The sequence below is a fragment of the Aptenodytes patagonicus genome, chromosome 19, assembly GCF_965638725.1.
Source record: "Aptenodytes patagonicus chromosome 19, bAptPat1.pri.cur, whole genome shotgun sequence".
Lineage (NCBI taxonomy): Eukaryota > Metazoa > Chordata > Aves > Sphenisciformes > Spheniscidae > Aptenodytes > Aptenodytes patagonicus.
Genome location: NC_134967.1, coordinates 6,950,348 through 6,974,032, shown reverse-complemented (window position 1 = coordinate 6,974,032; position 23,685 = coordinate 6,950,348). Strand labels below are relative to the sequence as shown.

The 23,685-nt window shown below is 49.2% G+C and overlaps 1 protein-coding gene across 3 annotated transcripts; it reads right to left on the bottom strand.

Moving 5' to 3' along the window:
- Nucleotides 1–2,353: 2,353 nt before the first annotated feature.
- VWA1 (von Willebrand factor A domain containing 1) lies at nt 2,354–21,924 on the bottom strand. Of its 3 annotated transcripts, XM_076355902.1 has the most exons (7): nt 21,908–21,924; nt 21,118–21,238; nt 12,145–12,708; nt 6,015–6,293; nt 4,713–4,985; nt 3,665–3,934; nt 2,354–2,988 (listed from the first exon to the last, which is right to left on the bottom strand). In XM_076355902.1, exons 2-7 carry the CDS (start codon nt 21,188–21,190, stop codon nt 2,948–2,950), a joined length of 1,500 nt encoding a protein of 499 aa, XP_076212017.1. In that variant the 5' UTR covers nt 21,191–21,238; nt 21,908–21,924; the 3' UTR covers nt 2,354–2,947. The 3 variants fall into 3 exon arrangements, with proteins under 3 accessions (XP_076212017.1, XP_076212020.1, XP_076212018.1); XM_076355905.1 differs by lacking the exon at nt 21,908–21,924 and having other exon boundaries at nt 2,354–2,580; nt 21,118–21,290; XM_076355903.1 differs by lacking the exons at nt 21,118–21,238; nt 21,908–21,924 and adding an exon at nt 17,113–17,180.
- Between the last annotated feature and the right edge of the window lie 1,761 nt (nt 21,925–23,685).

Here is a 23,685-nt window from a genome sequence, read left to right as displayed (position 1 = left end):
CTCAGCAGATCACACTAACAACTCCTAGTTAAGTCTTTAATAATAGCCGACACCACGTGCACCAGAAGGTGCGAGGACCCTAAAGAAAACCTGGGAGCAGCTCATCTACAAACGAAGCTCTTTATAGTCCCCACACACAGAACTTAGCCCCTACTGGGAGCCCATCCTGCATAGGTGTTTGGGTGTCATACCCCTTGTATCGGTCCAGATGCGATGCTTAAATAGCCCTAGAAATCATTAGACTTTAGTTTTTAAAAAAAAGTTTAGTTTAACTTACCCGTCCAACTTAGACTTTTCATGTTCATGAGTACTACCAGTTCTGCCAAGATTTAAGGGACATTTACTTTTTGGCTCCTTGTAAAACAATTCTTACTGAAGCTGAGACACCGAGATGGATATATTTCTACTCACATATTTCTGACACATTTTTATGGGGGTGGGGGTAAAGTTTCATGTAAGCCAGACTATGAAGTCATGGGTGGAATGCTCACTTTTCAGTCATTTAAAATTGAGGTGAATACCAGCTTTTCAACCCATACCTCTCATTAGAAAAAAAAAAAGCTACACTTAACAGATTTGTTAAGTTGCCATCAAGTTGCCATTAAGTTATTGCCATCAAGAACGAAGTAATCATTCAATAGCTCTTGTATTGTGTATTTAATTGTCTTCAAAAGGATGCATTACAATTGGGGGGAAGACACGTTAATGTATTAGTAAACTATGCAAGGAGTTGTGCAAAATTAATTTCTGTCCTACAGCAAGAATGAACAAGATTATCTTATTGCATAAGAGATTCCAGAGGCTTTATCTTCCCCTCAGCACAGAGTCTCCATTAAGATTAATCAGTCACAAATGCACATTCCAAAGGAGAACACAAATCATACGAAATCTTCTTATCGAGTTAATGAATGACTCGCCTCCCTCCTATCCCTTCCTCCTGTACAAGACGACAGCCCAAGGCAAATGCTCCATAAACCTAGACATGATGAATTCAGCACTCGGGAGACAAGGGCAGTGACAAAGTTCCTCCCAGCTCTGAAAGGAGCTGCTTTAAGAAGTCCATAAGCAGAGCTAATGGAGGGTTTGCAGGATGGAGCGACACTGCATGCGGGCCCTCCAACATACAGCACAGCTTTAAAAAAAGAGTTCCACATGTAGGACAAATAAGCAATAAATTTAAAACAGAGCAAGCATTACTGAGAGAAGGTGTTCCCACTGACGCTGGGTTTTGTTACCAGGATAGTATATACATTTCTTTACAGCCCTAATCCCTGAATTTTGGAACCATGCTGCTCCAATGGCTTTGTCACTAGGTATTAAAATGATTTCCCCCCCCCCCCCCCCCCCAGCTCCCCTTTCCAAAGCGTAGCTTAGTGACAGCAAATTCAATCCTGGGGCCAAAGGGAAAGAATCAGATTTACTCTTCTCCCCTAAAAACCTGATTTTTAAGTGTAGCTCAAGCTCAGCACTGGGTGGAAGCCCAGGACAAGACACTAAAGATGTGCTAGGTGTTTTCAGAGTGCAGAGGATAGAGCCTGGAATGATAGTGCTGGAGACTTACTGCCCATAATTAGTCACAGAACAGGCTAATTAATCTCCATATAATGGAGATCTCCTCTGATTGCGGGACTCGCATCCAATTTGGTGACACTGATTGCAGGTATGCTACAGTAATTCAGTGGTCATGATCCAGGCAGTACTGTGCTGTTGTTTGGAGGCGTGTATTTGAATGAGAAAAAAAAAAAAAAAACTGCTTTAAATGGTCTTGCTGTCTGGCTTTCCTCGACTCACTGCTGCTCCTTGAGCTCAGCTGAGGGCTGAGCGCTTTACTGTAGAGTAACCTGCTGGGGAAGCAAATTCCCAAGTTTGAGTTTCCTGCTCTCTCAGACTGATACCAAATCCCAAGGCAAATTACCTGGGGGAACTGAACCCTTCAAACTCCATCAGGGATCTGGATGTCATTGCAGCAGATGAATTTAATACCAGTGCCAGAGGGAAAGCGGAACAGCGCTGACGAGACTCAGGAATTCAGCAGGCAGACAGCGAGCAAACTGTTCTGCTAGAGCACTCTGGCAGTGCTCGTCAGCCCTGGCCCGGCACCGCCCTGTCGCCCCGTTTCTCAGAGTTCACCAACCAAGCTCTGCCATAAACCAAAGACCATCTGGGAACACTAAACTGTCCTTGCACTTTATAAAAGGCAGGATGTCTTCTAGAAAGCGTCTCCATGTCCTGGCCAAAGGCCAAGTGGGTTAACAACCTCTTTTCTTCCTCTTCTCAGAAATCCTGGCGGCTTTGGCCCAATCTCCTCTGCATACTGTACATCTTTGTATTATGTTATTCTTCTTTCTCCTAATGCTTTTCCCTTCCATCCCTGAGAGGCTATACTTTTGGGATGCCTAATTTGAGCTACCTGTTGAGTACACCGGATGAGTTGGAGGAAAAAACTGCTTTGTCAAGTGTCAGTTGCAATGGCTGTTGACAGCAGGAATGATTTGGCCGCATGCAATCTTTCTCCGAGTGCAGGTGCCCAGAATGAAAGGCCAGGGCAGTAAACAGCCAAGTCTTGAACATGCTCCTAAGCTGCAAAAATAAAACTGTATCAACATTTAATAAATAGAGAACAGGCAGTAAGCAAGCAATAGTGAGGATTCATCACTTTGCCTTTTGTTTGTTATTTGTCAGGCGTATTTATATAAGAGAGGGTACAGATTTGGGATCTATTAGTCAGATCGGTTGTTCCATCCAGCCAAGTCAAACCTTTAAGCTTTGGAAGAACTTGGCTGAGGACAGCCTTTAGGCTTGACAACCAGGACACCTCAATGGACAGTGCAGGCTGGGAGATGATCTGTGAGCTTTCCTGTTTCCCCCCCGACCCCTCCTTTTTGTCCAAGTCTTTGTCCAAGCAAGATTCCTTGCTCTGGTGGGAATCAGTTCACTCCAGAGTCTGTCACGCTTTCTGTCTGTGCTTATATCGTTGGGCGTCGGTAGCTGGGAAGAACACAAAAAGTATAATGTCAGTTTTATCCACCCATTTTCCAAATTTGACTGAGTCAGAGATCTCATCCCTGTGGTCATCGTCACTATCACTCCAGCCTCTTGCTGGGAAAAAGGCTGTGCTTCTGCACTGTCACGCAGCTTCTTTTTAACTCTTACTTCACTTCAGCCCTCCAAGAATCCCTTTGTGTTTCATGACAGTAAGCGGCTTCTGGGTAGCGGAAGGAGGAAAGCAGATGTGTCGTGCCTTAGTAGCTGTGTTCAATAGTTAGCTTGTCCCTGCCACGTTGGAGAGTGAAGGGTAGCCAAGAGTTCCAATGACTTTTAAACACTGCTTCCAATGCCCATGCCAACTTTTAGCAGTCTTCCCACCCTTGTTATCCCAAAGTAGTTGCAGGACTGTCTCCACTGTACACTTTTTCTCCTGCCTGCAAATATAACGCCACTAGGAGGAGTATTGCTCTTAAAAATGGGGGAAAGAGCCCATCTTTGGACAGTACATTTTGGGCTGGTAGCTGTGATGAAGCCCTATTGGCAAGCTAGCTGATGAGCACAGAGTATTTCAGCCATGAGGGCTCCTCTGTGTTGGATCTCCAGCACCTCAGGGCCCTTCAGGACACTTTCCCTTGGCTAAAAGTGCCCCAGGATTCTGCCTTGCACCCCAGCTCACCTGGCTGCATGTGCACCATGCGGCATAGCCCTTTGCCCGGCTGGTTCTTGTACATGGGCTTCACGCACACTTTGTTAGTGGTGCCTGAAGCCAGGTCTGTGAGGAGCACGCTGTGGATCTGCGGTGAAACGCTGATGACAGATGAAGGGCCAGTTTGCCGCCGGCATCTGACTCTGTAACCAAGGACTTTCCCATCGGCAGAGTCCCAAGAGGCTTTCAAGGTGTTGGGGCCCATGTCTTCAAAGCGAAGGTGCCTCACTTTGGAGCCCTCTAGAGAAAGAAGATTCATGTTACTGTGGGCCATTTGTATGGAGTGGTCCTTACCGGCTAGCTCCTTGTTCCTCCTGAAGGGATTGCTGAGAAGGGGTTGCCAGCCAGCCTGATCTTTCTCTGTTGTAGAGATGCAATAGCCTGTCACCCTACATCTCCGTACTGGAGGAGCTCAGCCTAATTAGTCCTTAACTTTGTCCTGGTACCAGCACAAAATACTTTTGTTGGCACTGTTAGGCACTGTCTGGCCACCTCCCACACCCTCAGCTGCTGTCACTCTGAGCTCCTCACTCTCGAGTCCTAATAAGAGCTAGATTTTGCCTCCTGCAATATCTTCACAGGTACCTCTTAAGAGCAGAAGCTTCTGCTGCTGAAATTTCCACCCCTCTGATGCTAAATCACACCAAAGAACAGACACCGAGGGGATAGGAGGGAAAGGCAGCTTGCTTTCTTCTTCAGGGAGATTCAGGGATCTCCAAGTTCTGCTTGTGACTGCACCAGCAGCTTGGCAGTACGCACCCTGTAACAGCAGTCATATTGTGCGTGTCTGATTTTCTTTCAGTCCTACGCCTTATATATCTGCTACATCCTAATGGCATATCATGTGCTGTTCACCAGAAGCTGCAGCTTTCCCCTTCCCTCATCCCTCCCCAGTAACTGGGCTGACTGAGTTCTCCGGCTTCACCTAGAGGCCGATGATCTATGCAAAGAAACAGGCGCACTTCAGAGACTCCTTATGCCCATATAGTTTCCTATCAGCAGAGTGCTGCTCACTCACCTTCCTGAGTGCATGCTTTAGCTGACAGGGATTTCTCCTTTCCCGATTTGTAGATTGCAGTCACTGTCACTAGATAGGTTGTATTGGGTGCCAGATTCTCCACCACAGTGCTATTGTGCTTGCCATCCACCTCCAGCAGCTTCACCGAGTTCCCAGGGAGCGGTCCATACAGGATCTGATAGCCGATCACACTGTCCAGTGTAGGAGCCCAGCTAACATGGAAGCTGTGTGGCCCAGACTCTGAGATGAGAACCTGAGCTGGGCTTATTTCCTCTGAAAGCAATGTAAAAAGATACGAATGAGTATGTAATTCAAGGCATAAGCATGCTGTCAGAGGAGCATAATTGACCCGCACCATTATTTGGCTTCCAGGAGGTGGAAGAAAATCCATCCAGCAAGTGGATGTTGATAGTCATCCAAGTCAGCACAACCCAGCTCAGCCCTAAGAAAATGGTTTCTCTACCTGTGCGGCATAGAGTGGGCAAAACTACTCAGCCAAAACTGTTCTTGCATGCAGAAAATTAATATTGGATGCAGGTTCATCTTGACTTTGTCACCCCTGCTTAGACTGTCAGCGTGCCACTTTTTTGCACATTGCTATCCAGCATAAATCTGAGTTACTCCTCTGGCCCAAATGACTAGTCTGCACAGAGGGGCTGGCTTCTGCTCTGAGTGCTCCCCCTCTCCTTCCCTCTTACACAGGGATTCCCCATGCCTGGAGAAGCAGCATGCACCTGCTTCAAGAGCATTACTCTCCCCTAGCTGCACCTGCAACCTCAGGTAGGAGACAGGGATCTCCTTGTTCCCACAGCAGCTGCTCAAGCTGTGAAGGTCAAAATTCCTCTTTGGCAGTAACCCACACAAGGCAGCACTGCTTCTGCCTGACCATCATACTGCACTAGCGAGTAAGTACGTGCAGCAGCCTGCGCTTTATCCCCAGTGGGCTCTACACCTCAGCCCTGTTAAATACTTGCAAGCTGCAGCTCCTGCCTTCTTCTCCTGGGTAGTGGGCTCTGCTTCCCACCAGATTCATAGATTTTTAAGGTTGGAAAGGCATCTTATGACCATCAGACCTGATCCCCTGTTCCGGGCAGTCCAGAACATCTCTCTAAGGAAAGAGCTGCCAGCTGAGTGCCAGCATAAAGCAGCACATTATCTTCTGTCCTGACCGCAACCATCTGCCTCCTCCAGCCAGACCATGAGGCCGTGGGATGCAGACCAAGGGCTGTCCTGTTTGCTTTATATACGCGAGGCTCAGCACAGTAGAGACTTCCCCCTTGGTCACGATTGTGCATGTTTTACCTGCCAGTGTAGTAACCCTTGTTGTCTGGGGAGGGAAGTAGTGGACGTTGGATTCAGGAATGAGTGCCACCTCGTAAGTAGTTTCTGGTGCAAGGTTGCTTAGCGTGAGGCTAGTGTGAGCCCCAGACACTTGGTTTGTCCTCTTCCTTGCTAGATCATCTGTTGGGGCATACTCTAGGGTGTAGTAGCCAGTTTCTTGGGAGAGGAGTTTGGGCCACATCAGGCGGAAGCTGCTTGAGGTGATATCTACTGCATGGAGCCGATTTGCTTGGATAACATCTGGAATAGAAACAGTAGCAATATGCAGAACACGGCACATCTAAAATACAGGCCCTTCTGGATGGGAGACGTAGCCTGCAGCAACAGTGGATGACAGCTGAAGTCACCTAGGTGTAGCCAGGCCCCTTCATAGCAATTCAGTGAACCAGACCCCCTTTGAAAGGGGTCTGGAAAACTGAATCCTCGAAGCCAAGCATAAAGCTAAAAAAAAGTAGATATATAATGTAAAATGCGTTAACTGAGGCAGCAATATCTGGGTTTTCACCACTCCTACCTCTCGGACAAGACCCTGTCACTGAACAGAGCTTGCAAAGGAAATGCATATGTCCCAACCGCCATGAGGTGGCACTTTGGCTAAAGCAATTGCTCAGCTTTGTCTGCACAACAGGCTTCAGCTCAAGAACACTACTGCACCTCGCCTCCCAGGCATCTCCAGCCTCAAACCAGTTTGTCACAAGCCTCCAGGTTGCTCTATAAAGCCCCAGCTTTCCCTCTCCATTCTCTCTGCGTTGTCCTCCGTGCTAAGGCCAAACAGTGCTGTGATCTGCTGTGACAGAGGGGCCTGGCACAGCAGGAACCGTGCCCCTGCCCATCCAAGCCAGTCTTCTGCCACCAAGAACGAATCCAGAGCGGTCCAGCAAGTTCTGGGCAGCTGCTACTGCACGACAGATGTGTGGGAGTTACTGTGCCTGGCCAAACAGGCAGCTTCCCACACTCAGCAAGACGTTACCGTGTACCCAGCATGGCAAGCAGCACTGGCACTGCCTGTGGCAAAGCTGGAGACAGAATTTGGGCATCCAGGTTCCGAAACTCCTGCGCTCAGTTCATCCTGAGCTCCCTGTGGAAATCACCTACTAGTGAAACCAAACCACTAAATTTTGTCATGTATGTGAAGCAACCCAGAGCGTGAAGAAACACATTTCTCCCTGCTCTCTGCCTGTACCCAGTGGCCAGGAAGAAGGGGCAACAACTGGGGACTGTCCAGCATTTGCTGAGCCGGCTGCATTCACCCCAGCTGAAGTCACTCCCTGCAGTGTTTCACAGAGCTCCATTGTTTTGTGACATTCAACATTCAGAGCCCCTCTCTGTGCTATCTCGCCTCTCTCTCCCCCTGCACAGAGGCTTCTCTTCAAAGCTCATGCTACCTTTCAGTTCTAGACCCCAAAAGCCAGACACGAATACCTCTTCTGATGCTCTGCAGTTCCCCCAGCTTCCTCTGCTACTTGACCCTTCCAACACACGTGGCCTCCTGAGCCCATCTTGGGCAGAATTCCACTGTTCTCTGGTCTTCCAGAGGGGCAGAAACACACAGGACTGTTTCTAGCTCCAGGAAAGTGGCATACGAAGACATAAAGATGCTCTTTTTTTAAAAAAGGATTTTTAAAAGCACCCTGAGCCTTACAGAAGTGCATTTGCTCTGCACAGTGTCACTCCTGAAACCCTATGATAGTACCCTCCAGCTGAAGCTTAAATACTTCAGGGTACTGTAAGTAGCTCTCACTGGCTGCCCATTACACAGAGGTAAAGGGAGGCACAAAAGTCTGCCCAGACCTGCAAGAAAACAGGGGGTAGCCTTGCACTCTCAGACTTGCCCTTTAACTGGGAGAAGATCAGCTCTCCTCCTCCGAGCTGCTCCGAGTCCCTGCCAACTTCCCCGTACCAAATAAAGCAGCCTCAGTTTTTCCTCTGAGCTGTTCTTTGGCTCTCCCAGGCAGGCAGGAACATTTCCCTTCTCCGTGCCCTGCCCGCTCCCGTCCACACACCCTGCCAGCCAGCAGCACTCCACCCGGTCGGAGCTCGGAGGAGGCAGAGGGTGGGAGGCAGCACCACGGGGCCTGGGGCACTGCACCCTTCCGTGAGCCCCGCAACTACCAGTGGCCAAGCCACAAAGGAACCGGGAACAGAAGAAAGGCCTCAGCACCAGAAGTCCTGCCAAAAGCTCAGGGAATGGAAATAAGTGAGCTTGGAGGCAGGGCTCGGGGATGCTGTAAGCAAGTCGGGCAGATTAAAGTAACAGGGTGCAGCAACACCCGAGGGACATGCTGCAGGAAGCCCACAGCAAATAGCTCTGCCCCTTGTTGCCAGATTACAGATGCCTTGAGCACATAAAAAGATGCCCATGGTATGCTTCACAGCACCTCCTTGTTCCCAGAGGGAAGCAGCAAGTTAATCTCTTGTATTAGACCCAGGCAGTGCCTTCCTAGCAACACTCAAAAGACAGCTTGTGACACATGTGCCTTCCACCTCCTGCCTCTTGGTGACTTGAAACACTGTTTTGCAGCCACAGGTTTGCTGGCATCCCATGAACGCTGGCAAGGTCAAGATTAGACTCGCAGAAATGCTGCTACTTTCATGATATGTGTAAGAAATGCAGCCAGGCAGCAGATGAACCTGTTCTAGCCCTGGGTACATGATCCCCTCTCTGCAGAAGCTTCAGCTAGGACTTGGGACAAATCACTCCTCCATGGATCTATTTCCCTGCTTTGATATGGATGGGGGGGAGGGTTCCGATGCTGGGGGGGGGGAAAACACACACTTCATTACCAGGGTGGACATTCAAGGTCTGAGATCACTCCCTCTGGTCGCCTGCTTATATTCAGTGCTAAGTGAGAATGTCAGAGGACTCTAGGCTCAAAGCCTTCGCTACAGCAGAAGTTATCCAGGACCTTGTTTCAGATCAGAAATGTGTTGCCCTGAATATGCATGGGAAGTGGCTGATGTTTTGTGACTGCTGGGCAGGTGGGCTCCTGCAGAACTTGGCTCAGAAGATGGTGCCGAAGGATGAAACAAGTCAGCAGCTGTCAGTTCAACTGGCTGAGTGGAGAGCAAGCGGATGCTAGCACAGAACCTGTTGTCATCTCAAAGGAATGCTTTGGTTTCACAATATTTGAAGGTCCTTCCCCAGAAGGAGAGCACCAAATGCCACATATTGTGTACATAATATATAAGATGCAATGGAAGAAGCCTGAGCTAGAGTCCCCCTTCCTTCACACTAGTATTTGCCAGGAGCCCGTCGTGGCTGTGGCCATAGCCAGGCTGGCTGGGAACAAACTGTAGCCTGCTGCATTCCACAGACTTGTTGTGTCAGGACCCTGTGCCAAGGGAAAAGAGGTGGAGTGAACACACACATCCATCCACAGTCCCCGTCTCGCACCCCTCTGCACAGTAGCATTACTGGAAGTATTTCAGGTCCGCCATGTCTAAGCAGCAGCCCATCTTCTCTGCTCTGTGACACAGCCAGGTTTTTCAAAAGGGGAACTGAGGCAGAGACATCACATCCCTTGGCCTCAGCAGAGCCTGTAGCGGGACAGGAATATAGTTCGGAAGAGTAAGGCACCTTCCTTTTGTCTCCCTGTCCAAGTAGTGGCTGTCTTGCTGTCTAGGACTGAAAACCCTTGCTGTGAACTCCAGACTCAGCCCTGACAGTTCATTATATTATTTGCCTGCTCAGATCTCTGATCAAATTTCTGAAGGCAAAGAAAATCCTTCTTAACTGAGCAACCCCTACATAAAAGGTGTCTACCTGTGTATAGCGAGGTACAGCTGCAGAGATTGAACTGTTCCATGGGGGTTTCTCAGCCTGAGACAGCAGCAGCTTGGTAGCCAGGGACCATTGTGTTGGAGTATCTACGGAGCAGGCATGAAACACCCCATTCCTAGATAGGAGATGGAGGGAGGAGAGCAACTCTTGACAAAGCTTGTTTGTGCATCTGCAGAAGGCTTTTAAAAAACAGTAGCAAGAAATGAAGATAAGATAACAGTGATAATAAAACCACTCTGGGTGTTCCAGAGTTGGAAAGGCCTAATTTCTGCCTGCCAAGGATCCTGTCTGTCCCTGCTATCCCAGGGGCCACAGAAGCAGGAAGGGTGGTGATGAGGGCTGCCTCCTCCAGGCAGGGAGGAGTGGACATATGTGGCTTTATTAAGGCTAACTCAAGTGACGTTACCAATGTCTGGTATTTTGCTTAAAGCACCAGCCCCTGGATTCCTATGGGAATCTCACCTTCCATTAAGATCTCAGACTAGTAACTTCTGGATCTAATGGATGCACAGAATACTGCCCTCAGGCACAGCAGAGTATTTATTATCTTTGCAGATCTTACGATCTTCAAGACAGTCTTGTGCTGCAAGGATATGCAGGTGATTTCTCATGTTGGGATGCTATTTCATACCATCCGAATTCAGGATGCACTAGAAGCTGAAACGGCCACTTGAAACGAAACATCTGGGGGTCTGTGTGGCATCTGGTACAGTAGAAGGACTGCTGGTACTGCCCCATACTCATACAGGAGAGAGGTGGATGACTGGAGGAGAACATAGTCCCTGTGTGTGGTTTATTAAATGATCACGGTTGGAAATAGAAAGAAATTGCTATACAGAGGATCCTTCTGTGGAAAGGGTTACTTGGACACTCCAAAGCCAGCTCTAACCAACTCGCATAGCAGAAGCCAAATGAGGAATTAAAACAGGATTTCCAATGGAGGGAGAACCTCCAGAAAATGCATGGAAAGTCTGCAAAGTCATAGTAACTCACTCAGCTTTCCAAACAAATCCAGAAGCATCCGGGAGGCTGCGGCAAAACCCCTGCTTTGCAATCACTGGCACTCCCACCGTGACAGCGTTCAAGAGCTGCAAAAAGAACATGCATTGTGCAGTGCAGCATGCAGATTAACATGAGATATTCCTCTTGACTTCCAAATGCCTGTCTTCTGGCCCAGATTATGGCTTTGGGTCTCCTCAGACCCTTTCCTGGATGCTTTAAAAAAACAAGGCGGCTGAGGAATCAAACCTGCTGTCTGTTCCTGCTCTCTGCACAGCAACCGCCACAACCATGCTAGCAACAAAGAGGTAGGAGTTGGCCTGCTAAGCCTAACAAGTTAGGGCTGGGATTTTCTTCCAAGGGCTCTGCTAGCCAAGGCGGGCTATAGATCTGGCAGATGTGGAACACGTTACAACAGGGGATTTACGGAACAAAAACATTCCTCTCCTACAGTCTTAATGCTGATAGCAAGCCCCATCCTTAATTGCTCTTTGTAAGAGAACAACTGCCAGCCACTTGTAGGCAGGAGTTAGATACCTCAGTGTGTGCCAGCCACTGTGCCTGCACATGATGGTATATATAGGAAGTCAGATCTACCCTAGACAAGAGCGTGAGGGAGCTGACAGGACCAAATCCTTCCCAGGCATACACATCCCATTTTGTGTATGCAATGTGTTCAACACATTTGTGTCCTCCGCCTCCATCAGATGGCACATAGCCAGACAGCATTTTAGAGAGAAAGAATTCACCCTGAATGTGAAAACCAAGTTCAAGGGGCTTAGGCACCTTGCTCCCACAGTCAGCAGCCTCTTACTGTAGTTAAATCATTGCCTGTTCGGGAAGCCTTTGGTTAACAGTTAACCTGTGCAGGTGGGGACATCTTCATGCCACGCTTGAATTGCACGGATGTCTGTGACCTGCATGATTCCTTTCAAAGTCTTGTGGGTTTTTAAGCAATCCAAATAATGCGCTGCGTCAGCCTCCTTCCTTCATTAACAACTGAACAACAACTCATTACAAACACAAATTAATCTCACTAACAGGTCTGCAGAAGGGAATTTGTCCCAGTCAGTCATGGGACCTTCCAAGGGCAATAGAGATATTTGTCCCAGACCTCCTAAAAGCCTTGGTTTATACTTGGACCTATAGCACTGTGGACAAAGCACCTCAGTTTGCAAGGGCAGCAGCTGTGGGTCAGTAGGACCATTGGTTTTAGGGGATTCTCACACTGCCTGCCCTGCAGAGCCAGGCATTAACTCATATTCAGCCCTGTTGCAAACTCCCAGTGACCACAACCCAACCCCACTGTACCTAGGATAGCATCTCGAAGCTCCTTTGTGATGATGGGTAGGTCATCAACATCCACAAAGTGCAGGTGCTTCTCAGGAGGCTGGCTGGCAGCAGCGGAGAGTTCCAGATAATTCCCCCGTCCAGTGCTGACAATGAAGACTGTTACTCCCATGTCCTTCAGAAGCTGCATGGGTTCAGAGATGTCATCAGTGGAGAAACCATCTGTCACCCAAACCAGTACCTTGGGCACGTCTGGCCGGGCACCGGCTTCATCACTGAAGAACTTCTCCTTGGCGTAGGAGAGCGCTTTGCCTGTGTTAGTGTCGCCCATGAGCTGTTGAGTGTCCCGGATGGCTTGTTGCAGAGTCCCACTAGACAGGTACCGGTCAAAAGGGAACTCCATGGTGGGCGTAGTGCTGATGTGGATGATGCTGGTCTGGACATCTTTGGGGCCAAAGGTGAAAGGTTGCACAAGGTCCCACATGAATTCCTTGACCCTGGAAAACTCATAGTAGGAGACGCTGCCAGAGCTGTCCAGCAAGAAGAGGAGGTCCCCCTCTGAATTGGAAATAGACGGCTGGGGACCTAGCAGGGGAAGAGAGAGGGAGGTGCATTAGTGGAATGGTGTGAACCCATACCTGCACAGGCATCTGCTAGGAACGCTTGGTTATCTTGTGCCAAATCTCAGAATTCAGTGAGAATTTTGCTGAGTAGAGACCTCAGGATTTGCCTCTTTTTATTATTATTTGCATCTAGTGTGAGGGGTCCTGGGCTTTACTCTCAGTCCTGCTGTCCACTGTCCAGGATCTTCTCACCCCATCTCCCTAGCACCCCGCCTTCCCCCATTGGACAGCTTTGCTTAGACTCATCTGTTTGATCACAACTGTTCTTTGCGAACGCTTTGAGATGCTAACACTGAAGCGTTAGCCAGAGGGCTGCCTGTGATCCTTCACAAACTAAGTTCTCTTAGCACCTTTTGTTTTAAAGTACATTGCCAAAAAAGCTGTTTCTGTTGTGAACAGAAAACTAGTTCTTAAGTCCTGTGGTCCAAGAACCTGAACTGGTTACAGGATCACAAAGAGCAAGAGGAAAAAAGTTCATGAGACCCCACTCCACCCCCCCCCCCCACTGAATAGCAGGATTGTGACTTGTGTTGAACTATTTGTCTCCCACTGCTTTCTTCGGGTTCAGTCTCACTTTGGGACGCCACAGCTGCTCAGCCTGATCTAGGCCCTGCCCAAGAGGGTCACTGCAAGGAGAGAAGCCAAAGCACTGCAGTGGAGCCTGGAAAGAGCTCTGGGAGGCACTGCAGGACAGCAGCCTAGTGCTGATCCGCCCGGCCATGGGACCCTCTCAGCAGCACACTTCAAAAACCACCACCTACCCCACAGGGTTTCACGTTGGCCAAGAGGGTAGGAGACATGCAAAGGAACAGTTGGAGCATCTCAGCGATACAGCAGCCCTGAGCGCCGGTGGTGTGCTTGGTCCACTGCTGTGAACAACGGCACGATATCCAAGCACACAAGCGTTGCAGCTGCCATACTCCCACGTACTTCAGTCGGCTGAGAGACAGAGGCTCACAGTAAACAGAGTCAGCGCATCTCAGCCCTGCTGTGTGCAGCTTGCCCTCTGGCTCTTGGCAAAGGCCAATGCTGCAGACAGGCTTGGCCTTTTGGAGCTCACTCCTTTTACATGTTCTGCATCAACCTAGATGATGCAGATCAGCCACCATGCAACAGAGGTAAAGCTGAAGATGCATCTCGCCTAGCTGCTGTGGTGAGCTCTTCAGGAGCAGGGAGAGGAGCTCCCGCTGCCTGCATTGGCTCCCTCCTCTCCAGGCTCTGTTGCCAAGTTTGTTTTAAAGTCACGTTTTACACATTTGCAAAGATAAAGACAGCGAGGAGGAGCAATAGTTACTTTTTTCCCTCCTTTCCATTCACATGTGTGATCCCTACTGTTCAAGGAGCTACTTGGATGGCCAGAACAGACCCCATGTCTCTCAGAGGAAAAAGGCCAGTCATGGGAGAGGAGAGGCAGGCCAAAAGACTGAAAAACTGGGATGAAATATGCCTGAATTCAGCCTGGTGTCTGACTTCTGAGAAAATACAGCTCCTCATGGAATGAGAGCAGGATGAATGCCTGATATTCCTCTGGTCCAAATTCAGTCAAGATGTGTAACAGCTGGGAGCAGAAAATGCCACTGCAGCAGTGAAGGGAAGTAATTTCCTGGGACAGTAATCTCACCTCCTCATTCTTAGGTCCTGCACAAGAACAGGGGGCTGGAGCAGAGCAGGGAGCCAACAAAGGCAGGGCAGAAGAGATGCCCTGGACCTGACACTGCAGGAGCCATGGGAGCTCTGGCTTCTGAGCACACCTAGAACTTCTACACTACACTCGTGCAGGATCCGCAAGCACTGCACAGACTTACGAAACCTCATGGCAGTCTTTCCAGGCACATGTTATTAACCCATTACAGATAAACTGAAAGGCCAGGGCAACGGAAAGAGGCAGGGGCTCAGGCACAGGAATCAGAGCTTAAAGTACAGTCTGCAAGTCCTGGATCCTGCTCTCGCTGCTGCAGAAAAAAAAACACGCCTCTGAGCTACATCAGCTTGCACTGACACCTCTTGTTACACAACACCAGGCTGATCCTGAGTACTTTCTGCTCCAAGATGGGGGTGGACATGTTCCAGGAGCTGGGAACATTCCTCACCAGCCGAAGCCAGCAGGTCAGTCGTGCCCCGTGCCAGGGCATAGCCTCTGCCGTCCAGAGCTGCTGCTCTGGGCTAAGGCGCAGCAGTCCCAGAGAAAGAAGCAAACTGCTGATCGCAAGACCAAGAGCAACTGCCAAGGTCAGGAGCAACTTTTGGGCCTAAGACAACTTACAGGTTTATCCCATCTTTGACAATGGCAGTGCCTGCAAGAAAAGTGAGCTGTATTTGGAAAAGAATGAAATGATAAACTTGATGAGAAAAACTGCTGGCTCTACTCTCCCAGGGGAGGTGGCTGATTCTCAGAACTAGCTGCCTCTAAGTTCAAAGGCTACGGTCCACACAAGACTGGCAGAAAGCTCCCTGATTTATACCACTGTTGGCAGGAAAGTCTGGAGTAGAGGGACTCCTCCCTAGATCACTTTTGTAAAAGCTAGGCTAATTTGGTGTTTTCTTGCTCTTTTGAATACATATTGACCTCCTTTCCCAGATAGTCTTAGGACCAGCACCTCAAAGGGGCTCTGGGACAAGATGTCTGGGAAAGGGCAGCGCAGACCCGATTGTGCAGAAGAATGCAATATGTCAGGAAGAACATGCTTCTGAGGGCGTGGCCCGGAGTTCCACTCCATTTGACTCATTTTCTTACCGTTTCAATTAAACTGCCGTGTGGGAAGCACAAACGCATAGGGGACTCCTCCTTATACCACTCTTAGAGCTTGGGAGATTTACAATAGCTGGAATATCAATAATGAATTTGGAATTCGTTTAACCACCACCCTGCTTTCTGACAGCTTTTGAGGGGCAAGAAGGGAGAAAAAGCCTTGGCCAGAGATTCCTGCCTGCCCATTTGGGCTCCTCTGTCAGTGAGGGGATCAGGAACATGGGGTGGCCAAGCAATGTGGGCTCTGGAACACAAATGGGACTTGGTGCAGCACACAGCGGTTGAGTGCTGGAGCCGTGTGTGGGAGCCAAAACCACAAGGCAGTAGACAGCTGAATTGAAAGGCTCCTGTAAAGTTAATTGCTCCAAGGAGACAGCTCATGCAAACAGTTCTCCCCCTGCAGAAAGCCATGTCAAGGCAGGCCCAGAGATAGCAATGAGCCTGGCAGAGATGAGCAGGGGTTTGCTAAGCCCCCACTGGGGCACTACTCCAAGAGGCAGATATGAGATGGCAAAATCAAGAGGAGGGAAAGGACCAGGGCAGGGGAACAGTGAGCGGCTATAAGGGGTCTATTACATGTCCTGACAGTGAAACCTAATGACCTGAGCACAGAAAAGATGAACCAGCAAGAGCACAGCCATTCAGGATACAACACAAGGGGCTCAAGGGGGAAAATAGAAGGTAGAGAAGTGTTTCAGGCTTGAGCCACAGGCGACTTGATCCTCTTTGCCCAGTTTTCATTTGGACAGCTTTTACCCTGCTATTTCTTTCCCTCACTGGGTACCGTTCAGATGCCTGCCTGTGCAATTAGGGCACGAGTGCCTGGGTCTGTCCCATGGCAGGAGTGTTCACGTCTGTGCTCAGGAATGTCAGGGGGAGGTACACTGGAGAAAGGGCCAGGTGTGCTGGGAATGCCCACAGGATGGGGGACAGAAGTGGCAAGTGTGAGTCAGGACCACATTTATTGCATGTGTTACAGTATAGGTGTGCACTGGAAGAAAGCTAGAGTGCTTGCACACATGGTCTGTAAACATGCAAATAAACATGCTGCCTACAAGTCACTGTGCTGCTACAGAGACCAAGGCAGCACAGGAACCACTCGCCTGTAGCAGGTGCTGGCTGAGATGGCAGAGGCATACCAGATCTCCTGAAACAACAGGAGAAATCAGGTGGAGCCTTCAGAATTGGAGAACATAAACGTTACCTGGAGGTGACTAAGCGAGAGATGCTAGGAGGCGGCAGGAGCGGGACCTGCAATCTACATGGATTACAGCCAATTCTGCGTGACCCAGCACAACTCAACCCTGTGTTGCAGACACACACACCCCCAGCAACTTGGCATTCAGAGCTGAGCAGAAAATAAAAGTGAAGTCCAGTAAGCCTTCCTGCTTGCCCACAGCAACATGGAATTTCATCACCACATCACACAGCAGAGTGAGCCTGTGACCTACAGGTCCCTGCCACTGGTTCCTAGAGCTCCCTACCTCCTAACAGCATTCCAGCAGGACAGAGCAACAAGGGCTTCGTTTAGAGCTTCTGGCTGCATGAAGCAAGTCAAGCACATGTAGCCAGAGCTCTGCGCTTTGCCCTCCACTGGAAGAAGTACAAGCCACTTACTTGGCTGGCAAGCCATAGCGAGAGATCTTGGCAACGCGACTGCGGCCTCCCAGGAGGAAATCATTGTTTCTCCCCTCTGCTCCTCACCAGTTTGAGGAGCGTCACTCCTTTCCCGAATGTTGCAAACAGCTGTGAAAGCTTCTGACCCTGGCAGGGCAGGGATCAATGGCCAAAGGACATTGCTCACAAGTGGTAAACAAGGTCACATGCACTAGCGCTCTGGGAGGGGAACTCCGAATTCGCCAGGAGGGAGCAGATGCAAGCAAAATCCTACTGCTGCCAGAGCTACCTGCACGGGGGAACACACGGGTGAAAACCAGCATGGAACACTGGCTCAAAAGAGAAGAACATCAAAGGAGAGTCAAGAGCCATGCCCCTGTCAGATTGCACTCTTGACTGTACCCTGCAGCTCTGGGGCACATTAACATCCTTTAAACACTGGTTTGACCCATCATACGTTGCTGGAAATAGCTGTGTTAATTAGGAGGCTCTGCAGGAAGAGCTACAGCTTGACACCACAGTGTTCTGCCTGGAGGGCAGAAAGCGTTGGTTAACAACAATTGGTTAACAATTGGTTAACCAAAGCAACAGTTACACTGGTGGGCAGGTATGTATTTTGGAGCTAAAGGGATTGTCTGTGGGTGGAGCAGGCAGCTAATCCTTCATACAGGCAAATACCATCACAGTTACCTCTACTTAACACTCAGCCCTGCATAAGACAGACACAAATTCCTCCCATTTAGATTTTGTCAGCAGAAAGGATAAGGATCCATAAAAAAATCTAGACAAAGGATCCCACTACATCAGAAGTGTGGCAACGCTCATAAAGCGACTGGACGCTCCATCGTCCTTCCCTTCAGGTTTAGGTTTTCAATTCCCTCATCTTTCTTCCTGTTCTTCGTCCTTCATCCAATATAAACATACCATCCGTGCCAGAGGTGGGGCTGCGGAGATTTGTTACCAGCAAATCCCCGCATTATGCAAACAGCTGCTGTTTTCAAGCAGTTTCCTCGCTCCTACAGCAAAAGATCGGCTGTTTGGCAAAATGCCAAGTGAAGATTTCTCACTTTCAGTGGGATTCCGAAAGAAGGGGCATCCATTAGAACCTCCCTGCCTCCTGAACTGTCAGGCCTTTGCTTCTGAAGAGCTGAGGAGTAGCTCTGCAGACCTCATATCATTGCTGCTCCTGTGCTCTACTTAAGTCTAGGGAACAACAGAGAACACATGGCAGTGTGTCCCGTTGTCACCCTCTAGCTGACACGTGGTCAGTAGACACAGATCGGTCATGCAAAGAAGTGTTTGGAAGGGAGCGATATGGGAGCAAAACGTCACCATGGAGTCACAGTGCTGCCTATTTAAACGCTTGGCTTTTCCAGGAGAAAAACAGCTGGTCAGACTTCCCCGTCTTACACCGAGATGCTGACAGGAGACATCCGCTTCAAGAGTTCCCTGCACTCTCAGCTGGGACCTGAACACATGCCTGATCTACATGGGACTTGGAACTTGTAGAGCATAAAGGATTTAACAGCCAAAAGAGATCATGTCCTGTCTTGGTTAACTATGTTTGAAATCGCATGTTTGTCTTCCCTTCTCACTGTTTTTTCCTTGCATGGCCAAAGTTCTACTATGAGCGGAGCCAGGTTTGGAGGCTGAAGAACAGAGTCTGTGCTTCCCTGTGGCCCCTTGGGATCACAGTGAGAGGCAGGAGAAAGGCGTCACCTCTCCCAGAAAGAGAGGTATCCCACCAAGCCAGCCAGGAGGTGTTTTACACTTAAAACCATGTCAGAGAGGCCTGTGCCACGGGAGACTGCTTGATCACCTGCCTATTTAAGGAGCTGAGCCCCACCAAGCAAAATATACTTGTGTGACTAAAAGCCCAAACTCCCTATGCAGGTTCCAGCTCGTCCATGGCACAGATTACAGGCTGTAGGTTGAGAAATGGCCCTTCAGACAAATTCCTCTGGCAGGAAGGAAGCTGGGCTGCCATCTCTTACGATCTTTTCAGGAGTTTCACTATCTCTGCTGTTTTAGAGCCTCAAGAGTCCTGGAATCATGGAATTATGCCAGGTACTGAGCTGTGCTTCAGAGAGCAGTGAGTGCAGGGCCCTCTACAAAGTGCACATGGATGGGCCGTGTCTTTATTTTTCACTTGCTGCACCCACAGGGACAGCAACATCCCCATCATTTTCTGCTGATGCTAGTCCAGAGTAACCAGGTAATGACAACCCAAGTTTCATGGAGTCCCCATCCCTGGAGGTATTTAAAAGACGAGTAGATGAGGCACTTAGGGACATGGTTTAGTGGACATGGTGGTGTTGGGTCGACGGTTGGACTCGATCTTAGAGGTCTTTTCCAACCTCAATGATTCTATGATTTATCAAAGCCAAAACTATCAAATGGTTGTACTTTACGCTGATGCAACAGAGATCTGAATCTGGACCCAAAGTGGTGGAACTGGTCATGTGATGCTCCGTCTTGACTTTGTGCCTTGGTGCACTAAGTCAATCGCCATTGCCCTGAAAAAGCTAATCACTCCGGAGCACGTAGAAGCACCGCTGGCCACACCCAGTAGCTTCCTCACTTTGTCCACTGCAGCTGAGGATAAAGCCACAATCATTCACATTCAGTCAAGTCCCTAGGAAACAGAGTTAGGAACATGCATCCCTACCTCTCAAACAGTTCCTCTCATTGTGTGATCACGGCACACCACCATAGCTCCTCCAGACGAGAGCTAGCCCATGCCCAGGAGCCCTGCCAGACCGGCTGCCTGCTCAAGGTTGCTTTAGGGAGCACCCGAGAGGAGCCCCAGGAGCCCCCCGCATCAAAGCTGCTGCGGAATGGGCACCTTGCCGACCAGCAGGTTCATTTCCCCTACGGGTGCTTGGCAGCGTGCAAGCCGAAGTCGGCACGTCAGTAACACCACGTGCACGACTTTGCCTCTGGAGCAAGGCACAATCCTTCTGGAAAGCCATGGCTTGCTTTTTCACATACGCTGAAGGTCTGACCGTTGTTTTTAGCCTGGGCTGGGGAACTGCCACATACACTCCCATGGCAGCAGAAATGCACGGCAATAGGAGTAACTGCTGCCTGCATGGACATCGAGCATTGTGACAATGTCATAGGCAGCAGTACCATTCCTGAACCGGCCTGTGTCACTGAGGGACAGAATCCAGTACCCTGTAAGGGGATCCGAGCAATAGACACAGTCTGGTCTGCGTACCAGAAGCAGAATCAGACCCCAGCAGTCTGGGCTGCTGTCTGAGTCTGAGGACCTCCTGTCCAGATAGACCAGAGGTTCACTTCTCCTTTCACACTGGGTTACATTTCCCAGGTGCAGTGAAAACCAGATGCAGGCAGCAGTAGCCCTGCAGTCAAAGAACACAACCTTTTTCTACCTGTGAACACAAGGCAGAAAAAAAAGTATTTACATCAGCTTAGCCATCACGATGTGGGCTAAGTCTTCTGCCCAGCACTACAGCGCAGGAACCAGAAATGAGACATTCATCTCCTCTGCATCCCTTTCCCCGCTGTCAGTTCCACGAGTCTGACCCATATTAATTCCCCCTGAACAGTATCCAAGAGAAAGCATTTTAAAGAGGAAATATAATGATTGAATTACAGAGATTAGCAAGAGAACCAGACGACAGGTATAGTATCAATCACTGTTTTTACTTCTCTTAATCAATGTGCCTCAGTACATCGGTAACAGTGAGGAGTCGGGACTTTTTCCATATGATTGCACTAAACTCTGCAAGTTTCTGAAACAGTTTCCTTTCCACTACTCAAAACAAGCAAGATAAAATTTCTTTCTAATATGGCAATTTTAGAAAGGTTTTTGTTTTATCCTCGTGCCAGCAAAGTAACATACAAGTATAACTATACACCTAAAGCAGCAATATAACTTCAGCTTTTATCCTGAAAAGGTTCTATGAGAAGCTCTAAGGACCAGGAGGTATTAAATGGGGGAAAGTAGTAAGGGAACGCCTTGCCTTTTCAGGCACTCACCTCTCTCAGGTGTGTTCTGTCCCACAGCAAACTGCAGCCACAGACCAAGAGAAAGCACTGTCTCGGCCAACATAGCAAAGTCTGGTCCTGGGCAAACTACCTTAAATCCAAAAGCTCGGCTCTGTGAAGGCAGATGAAAGGCTTAAGATCAGTCATATTACGTGCAAGGATCCACCAGATCCCAGGGTGCCACTTTTATGCTGCTCATGCCTTGAGATCCGACTGCTTCTTTATGTGTGTTTTCTTGGGCTGTGGTGTAAGCCCTGGCTCCTGTAGGCAATTTTCCCTCCTTCCCCCCCCCCCCCCCTTTTAAAGTCATAAATCCATCTTGACAGGAATAGCTGGAGGAGAGGCACAAACAGCACCCCTGCTGCTGTTCCTCTCCCGGGTTAAACTTGCCCCAGGAGTGTGGATTCAATTGCAGGCAGTCTGCGTGCAGCTGGGCTGGTTTGAAAAATATATCCCTATAGATAAAACTTTGGCCCTGCAAGACCCTGGCAGCAGTCCAACTACCGGGGGGGGGTGGTGGTGGAAAAAAGCTCAGAGAAATCCAAAGCTGCTCTGCTCTGGAATGAACTAGAAGAAGGAAAAACACGTATATAGAGGAAAGCAAAAGTAGAAAAGCTGGGGAGCGTGCCCTGCCCTGGGAATATTGGCTAATCTTCTGGGAGGAGGCAGGCTGAGCATTCCCCCAGGTCCTAGCGCTAGCGCGTCCCTTCCCCTGTGCTGCCCCACGGCCCCGGGGCCAAACACGAGGGGTACGAACAAACTCCGTGCCTCGCCGCTTTACCCTGGAGAAGAGCTGGTGCAGAAGTCACCAAGAAACGCAGAGCCTGCGGGCAGCAACCACCGCCGAGGTGGGGAGCGTCAGCCGGGTGGAAAAGGGCATGAAGCAATATTCTCTGGTGCAGCTGGTACATGCAACAGCCTGCTGCACGCCCGCCGATTATCTCCCTTCAGTGGGGCATTAAATACATTCTCAAGTCTGTGACTTCTGAGTCAAAGGGGACTCACATGCCTGAAGATAAACCTGTGACAAATATCTTACTGGACGGAGGGGCAGAAGAGTTTGGCAGAGAGCATATACCAAAGACCCCAGGTTCAACCTTCACTGGCACGCAGCCTCTCCGTTTCCCCTATATGCAGGAGACTTGTGCCAGAACGAAAAACGGACCAAACCTAGTTTCCCTTCTCATGGCTGTCCTGCTGTCCATGTATCTGCTTTTGGCTCCTACTCATCAGGTAGAGGTGACAATAGTCCTTTTTTTCTACCTTAGGTTTTAACATGTGCTACTTCTGGACAGATCCAAGACGTTACTAGTAGAGAAAAGCTGGAAAGTTACACCCAATTATGAAGAGACCAATCAATTGTCATCTCCCTTAACACAGGGAGTGACCAACAAGACAGGCTAAAAAGTAAAAAAGGAAGAACGTTTAGAAGCTTGTGGGATTTCTGAGACTGGTGAGCAGTATTTCCTCCAATTTGATTTTCTCTCTCCCGGGAACTGTAGAAGAGTGAACAGGAGTTAGGAGCCAACGAGCTGCGCAGGGTGGAAAAAAGTTGTATCCAGACTCATCAACCAAATGGAAAGTCAGAACAGGCCCAAGAAGTCAGATCCAACTGAGAAGCCATGGATTCAGTCAGCTAGTTAAACTTCCTGGGCACTTGTTTGTGTTTTCCCCTCCCAGTTTGGTACCCAGCTGCATCACAAAGGAGCTTTGTAATTACTAGGTTGTACGATACCTCAGTCCCATGTAGCATAACCCTGTATGAGTGACGGCCTCACCCAGTGATTCATGCAGGCTGGAATAAGCATTATCCCAGGTACTCAAGAGAATTAGATACCCCTGCTCTCATACCGAGAGCATGTAACTTGTGAGATCCCCTCAAAGATGGCATCTGGATCCTGGTGCAATAGCTACAGCGACCAAATACTGTCGCTAGCTGGTTTCCCTGACACACGGAGCAGGGTTTCTTAATGTTAACAGCCCAGTGAAATAAGTCTGGATATTAGCTGCTGAGTTACGTCTGACCATAGGCACAGTGGGCTTGATCATTGCCTCTTGAAATCAAGAGCAGACTTTTTCCTCTGACTCGGTGTGGTTTGGGCCTGCCCCTGTCAGAGTTGTGCTTATTTAAGAGCACTCATGATGAAGTCAGTAGGAAGCGCAGGTACTCGAGCAGCGAAGCTGTCACTCTGTAGTCTCATTTGGCAAGCAAGCTTCCAGGGAAAAATTACACAGCGAAGCAAATCACACCGTGGTCTAATTCACAAATCTGAGCAAGTTCATCAGTTCTCATGGCACAGATTCACATTCAATTCAGTTACTGATGTATTGACCACGATGGCAGCCAAGAAGGGCAAAAGGCTTTCCAAACCACTGTTGAGTGAGGTACTTGTTCAGCTGCATCCTTGTTCTCTGCTGGTGAATATGTCCTACTTGCGATTCTCACACTGGTTGTATTCTGGACCTGGGACATGGAAAGAACGGGCTGGCGGAAGCAAGTGTTGCCCCATTGCAAACCATCTGCTTCTCATCCACTAACCTAGACATCCATCTGCTCCT